Source organism: Leptonychotes weddellii, chromosome 10 (genome assembly GCF_054177405.1).
Source record: "Leptonychotes weddellii isolate Sample4059 chromosome 10, ASM5417740v2, whole genome shotgun sequence".
Taxonomy (NCBI): Eukaryota; Metazoa; Chordata; class Mammalia; order Carnivora; family Phocidae; genus Leptonychotes; species Leptonychotes weddellii.
This window is the reverse complement of record NC_138378.1, coordinates 77970765-77976764: the sequence shown is the minus strand read 5'-3', so window position 1 is coordinate 77976764 and position 6000 is coordinate 77970765. Positions and strand designations below refer to the sequence as shown.

General features: G+C 52.3%; 1 protein-coding gene across 13 annotated transcripts in view; it reads left to right on the top strand.

Moving 5' to 3' along the window:
* The window catches only part of SFXN5 (sideroflexin 5), a 109374-nt gene that overhangs the window by 77883 nt on the left and 25491 nt on the right, over nucleotides 1–6000 (top strand). For 12 of the 13 annotated variants that reach the window (XM_081833677.1, XM_081833676.1, XM_081833687.1 and 9 more), the window contains one exon: nucleotides 5283–5398. The exons of the other annotated variant lie outside the window; for it this stretch is intronic. In XM_081833677.1, coding sequence (XP_081689803.1) covers nucleotides 5283–5398 — 116 coding nt within the window. The remainder of the gene's footprint in view (nucleotides 1–5282; nucleotides 5399–6000) is intronic. 13 annotated transcript variants of the gene reach the window in all.

The window sequence follows — 6000 nt, the reverse complement described above, 5'->3', positions numbered from 1 at the left end:
ACTCCTCCTCTGGGGGTAGCGTAGCTGTTGGGAGTCAGTCACCATGACCCTCTGTTGATGAGTAGTAGCGGCTCTTTGTCACATAAAATATATTTTCCCAGCTTCCCATGTCTTAAAATATGATTCACAGATATCAGATGCCCTATTTCTCAATCCTCAGATGCCTCAGTTAAAAGGGGCATTACTCCAGTAGCCTTCCAGAAGGGGAGAGGACTGTATTTCCTGCTCACGCGAAGGAGTGAACAAGCCTTCACTACACATCCGATCTGAGCCACTTTCTTCAAGATCATGGAGTTTGAGTCTGAGTCCTGCTTACGTTTTCCACTTCTCTTTTGGACTTCGGTTGTTAAACACAGCATCACGGCCCACCACTGCTTTCTGTCACCCTGTTTCTAGTCTTGACCCTTTTGGCCCCTTTAAAACCAACAGTATAATTTCAAAGCATATAAAAGAATTTGGGGACTTTTTTTTTTTTTTGTCTGCATTTCCTACTTGGTTATATTTGTGGTTTCATTTTTTTCTTCACCTGAAGGAAAAACTATTCCTGAAGTTAATCAGCTTCTTTAGGAAGTTTCTCACCTATAGCCACAGATATGTAGGAACCGTGAGAAGGTCACACCAATCCCTGCTGGCTTTCAAATGTTTATGATCTACTTTAGGAAGTTTGGCAATTTCTTTTCACTTCTTAGACAAGTAAAGCACGATTGTATTCTCATTGTAAAAATTCAAATGGTATTTAGAAAAACAGGGTAAAAAAAGGTAGAAGTCTTTCAACAACTCCTAATTCCTAAATTTAGTTCCCTTCCCAAGGGGATCACTGCATGAGGTGTGAACCTTCCAAAACGTTACCTGTGGATTTATGGGCCCACAGTATGTGCCTCCCAGTTATGGGGTTTTACATATAGTAAATCATCCTGTATATACTCAGTAGCTTTTCTCATGTAAGTTTGTTTTGGAGATCTTCCCATGTGAGTTCCCTAATGGTGGACATTTAGGTTGTTTCTAATTATTTGCTCTTACAAACAGTGCTATAATTAACATCCTTGTAAATGTCTCTTTGTGCATATGGGCAAGCATTTCTTTAGGGTAGCTATCTATGGTTTGGCAATTTCTGCTGTCTTTAATTGCATTGCCTGGTATCTGGCAGACGATCTTCTGCATGTACAATAACTTTTCATGTCCGTGCTCCATTATAGTGTAAGTTCTAAAAAGATGTTTTAGGCAACAATTAGGAATCTAAGTTTAAGTTCAGATTCTGTGCAGACTGCTCTGGGTAGCTGAGGTGACACTTGAATGAACCTCTACACGTGCCAAAGTTTACACGTGCACAGGTTTCCTCTGCCCCCACCCTGCCGTCCATTGTAAGGCACATCATGACTTTTGAAACATTAAAATGTGGGGAAATGCATCTTAGAACCAAGGAGTGAAGATATTTTGTTTTCCCCAAAGGAATAGCCCCATAGCCCATCGCTTTGCTTTCGCGTTTGAATGGTCCTTTCCTGGGAGCTGATGTAACTGCTTTACCACAGACTCCTTTCCCCCTACGGGTGGGTGTGTTTCTGGACTCCTAACTCCGCCAGTCCATACGTCTGTTCCTGTGCTGGATCAGGGGGCTAGCTCCCCCGTCGTCTTCTTTTTGAGGACTCTTTTTGCACATTTGCCTTTCTGTCTACTGCTCTTTCTTCTTCCCCACACTGTCCCTTTTACACGGGGTGCTTCATTAGCTGTTCACAATCTGCATGATTTTGCATCACGATGGGTCTGATGTGAGAACATCTGCAGCAGTCAAGAGCATATTTTCCTCAGGACTTGACACTGAGCTTGCCATCAGTGTGAAGCGATCTCCCTCTCTCATCTTGTGACATCTCTCAGCATAGCTCTAACATCAGTTATCCTGAGTCTTGAATGGCATCAATCCGAGTTGAAAACGTGCCAGCTTTCTTAACATGATCACTAACAGACTGCTTAATTAACCTGCTGATACTGTCAATAATAGATCTTGCTGGTGTACTAGAAAGGAGACCCATGGCCCACGGTTGGTCTCTCTTTCTCTCTCTCTTTTTCATTTGCTTAGGCTCTCAGTGCTCGTGACTTGGGAGCTGGACTTGCCAGGAGTGGGATAGGAGGGACCAGGGAGGCTTGAAAGGAATATGGCAGAAATAAATGTTCTGGAGGAGATCATGGAAATGAAATCACGGAAACCATCTCATGTTCTCATTGCTCAGAGACAGGGATGGCTAGGAACCTGTGCATCCAGCAGGTGCTCAATAAAATGGACCACCAGTGTATACGGCCAACAGAAGATATTACAGGGCGTGTGCGTTTGAGTAGGCAGGAAGAACTGTGGGCGTTCTGAGGGGGGGAGCTGGGGGGTGCCATCATTTTAGGGTGGCTTTTAGGGTTTTTCTGTCTTTTTTTCCATCCAGGCAGCTTAGATGAGGAGAGGGCTTTCTCATGCCTAAATTGTCCTGGAGGGGCTGAGGGGAAGGACACTGGGTTTTCACTTCTTTTCCTGCTGTATGTTTCATCCCAAGTGGTTTTGTGTTTGAACCAAAGTCCTACTCTGTCTGCTGTGGCTACATTTTACATTTGGAAATTGCAGAGAGCGAGCAAGATGCCATCATGAGCCTGGGACTGGTTGACCACCACCTCTAAATACTCTCTTCTTTGTCTCCTGCACCTGTGTGCGCACATACACACATGTGCATGCAACACAGGGCTAGAGATGTTTCAGTTGTCCCTGGCTTCCCCTAACCTGGTGGGGGCTTGGGTGCAGAAGCTGACATTCCATGTGAGTTCAGCCAGTGCCCGGAGATCCCGTAGAGATGCTAAATGCAGCCCCTCCTTTTATATCCAGAGAAGCCTGGTAAGGGTGGATGCTTTGGGTTGCAGAATGAGCTGGTGACTCCTGACTTCAGGCAGATGCTCATCACCTGGACCACAGTCCTTTAGCTTTGCCCTTCCTGCAGCGGGGGTGCGGGGGTGGTGCTGGTGTGGCAGTGATGTAAGGGGTTCTCAGAGGGCAGAGATCGATGCCTTTCAGGGCAGAAAACCCCAATACCCTCTCCAGTGGTTTTGTTGGGTCTCCTGGGAACCCAGGGCCTAGCCGCCCCCGAGGCGTGAGGGATGCAGAGTGGTCCTGCCGCCACTAGAGGGCGAGGCACTAACACGCAGGCCAGGTGGCCATTTCCCAAGGCCCCTCGGGGCCCTTCTGGACCCTAGACCCTGGGCCTTGGGCACCCAGGGCTGGCAGGAGCTCACCTCTGGGCGTGAGGAGGGGGAGATTCAGAGCCAGGACTGTGACTCAAGCCCAGCTGGCCCCAAATCCGGGCTCCCAACCTCTCCTTCCTTACCTCAGCTTCACCTTCCGCCTTCTGTCAGTCTTTGTGGAATACAAGGGTTTCTCAACGTCAGCACTACTTACGTTTTGGACCAGATAATTCTTTGTGGTGGGGGCTGTGCCTTGTAGGATGTTCAGCAGCACCTCTGGTCTCTCCACACTAGATGACAGTAGCCACCCCCCACCCCAACCCCCCCACACCAGGTTGTGATCATCAAAAATGTCTCCACACCTTGCCAGATGTCTCACAAGCTCGCCTCTGGCTGTGTGAGGCGGGTGAGCGGCGCTGCTGTGAGGGCAGGAGGGATCCGGTGCCGAAGAGGTCTGCCCGTGGCTACCACGGCGCCTGAGTGTCGTGTGGAAACACAAGAGCTCCTCAAAGATGGTGTATGTGCTGTAAATACATTTTAGCACTGTATTTGGTCTCCTTCTTTTCTTCTCCAAAGACTGCAGAGCGTCTTGGTCTTCCCCTCTGTTTATTCCACCTCTCTCTCCACTGTATTGAAATGGGAGACTGAGGCTCAGAGACCCCCAGGGTCTCAAGCCACCCCTCACCTGCAGCACCCCGTCCCCCAGCTGCAAGTGCCCTCGCCGCCTGCCCCCCAGCCTTGGCTCAGGCACCAGGAGCATCTGCGGTCCTCCTCCCACTCCACCTGCCCACTAGGCCCTGCAGCCCTGCAGCTCCCCAAACCCTAGTGCCCCCCCACTGGAGGGAGTGGGGAAGCAGCAGGTGTTGATGCTAATCAGCGTTCACAGCCCAGAACTGCAGTCGCTCCCAGGCTCACACACTCCCCAAAATTAAACACTCATTATACAAAATTAATTGACATTAATTAGCAAAAATTAAAACTTTAAACACAGCAAGGCGCTTTTGGGGGAGGAGTGAAGCAGGCGGCCTCCACATTTGTCACCCCCCCACTCCCCACCCGCCCACCACCCTCAAATCCCCCCACTTTTATCCTGGAGCAGGGTTGGAGGAGGTCAGGCGAGGTCAACGCTGCAGCGGCCCTGCCCCGGGCCCCGGGCCCAGCCCCGCCAGTTCCAGGTGAGAGAAGCAGAGGGAGACTCCTGGGGCTAGCCACCAGCTGATGGGTGGCCCCCCAAACTCTGGCATCCAGTGTTTAACTAAGGAGCCAGGATCTGTCATGATCTCATAGCCAAGAGAGGGAACCCAACCATCTGAAGTGAGACTGTAGAAGGTTGGCCTTTAGCTCTGCCTGACCCCGCCCCCTGACCCCCATCCCTGAACCCTCCCATCTCCCAGGTACCCAAAGGGCTAGCTCTGTCCCGCTTCACTGTGTGACCTCAGATAAGTCACCCCCCTCCCCTGAGCCTCACTTTTCCATCCATATGATGAGGGGGCGGTGCTGGGTGAGCACTGAGGTTCTTGCCTGCTCTGGCACCTGCTGTCAGAGCAGCAAATCTCTGGGAACTTGAGTGGCTCTGAGGAGCAAAGGGCTGAATGCGGGGGGCTGCCACCTCAGGAAAATGCCCAGAAAGGCAGCCCGAGGGACTGAGTTGCTGATGACGGAACATGGGGCACTGGCGGGGCGTCTTCAAGCCAGGGAGCCCTGGCAGATGGGCGTTCACTTCACCTGCCTGCCAGGCCCACCCCCCGGGGACAGGCAAGCAGCTCCCTTGATAACTAGTCACTCTCTAGCTCCTGAACCCTGTCCCCTTCCTCCCTCACACTGGTTATTTTCCGCCTTTGCTCACCAGGTTCTCAAGGGCCCCCAAATCCCTCAGCAGGCTGAGGGGCAGACGGGCAGCAGAACCATAACTTCACCCACTGCGTCTGAACGCAGACTCGACCCTTGCTGCTGGGACTGTTGCTGCTAGAGGCAGGGAGGCTTGGGTGCATCCCAGTGGCTTTCTCCACCGGCTAGAACGTGCCCCCTGATCCCCCCCTCGTGCCCCCTGATCCCCCCTCCCCTCTCTCCAGCCAGTGCCAACATCTGCAACGTGGTCCTGATGCGGTACGGGGAGCTGGAGGAAGGCATCGATGTCCTGGATGGTGATGGCAACCTCGTGGGCTCCTCCAAGATTGCAGCCAGACACGTGGGTCATCCGGGGGCTCAGGGGGCCAGTGGGGAGGCCAGCGGCTAGGAGAGGGGTTCATTCCTCAGGGGCTTCTGTGCACAGTGCCTTTGCTTTGTCCTCTGGTTCCGCCCTCCTTGCCCCACCCTGCCTCCCATCTGCATGAGCCCTGGGCCTCCAGGTCTGGCCCCAGCCACACCTGTCCCTGCACAGTCCCCCCTTCTCTCCATCCCGCATCGCCACTGCAAGACATCCCATCTCTTGTCCCAGCCCCTCAGGACCTGACTTCTCTGATCTGTTAATTGGAAAGGGCAGAGGAGACGCCCAGAGCTTTCTTTCCCCCACCCCGGGACCTAGGGTGCTGTTCCCTGGGCCTTCATGGCCTCCTGGGCCAGAGGAGGAAGCGTGGGAGCGGGTGGCTCACCATCTGGGGCTAATAGGCACTTCTGCAGGTGCTACCTCACAAGTGACCCCGTGTGGCTGAGGGGGGGTCTGGGGAAGAACAGCTTGCTGCAAGAAGGCCGGCCCTCTTTCACCTCTCATTTCACCGGCCTCGCCTACTCCAGCAACTGTAATTTTTTTAGAAAATTCTAGTCCGTTGGTATATTTCCCCATACTTTCCC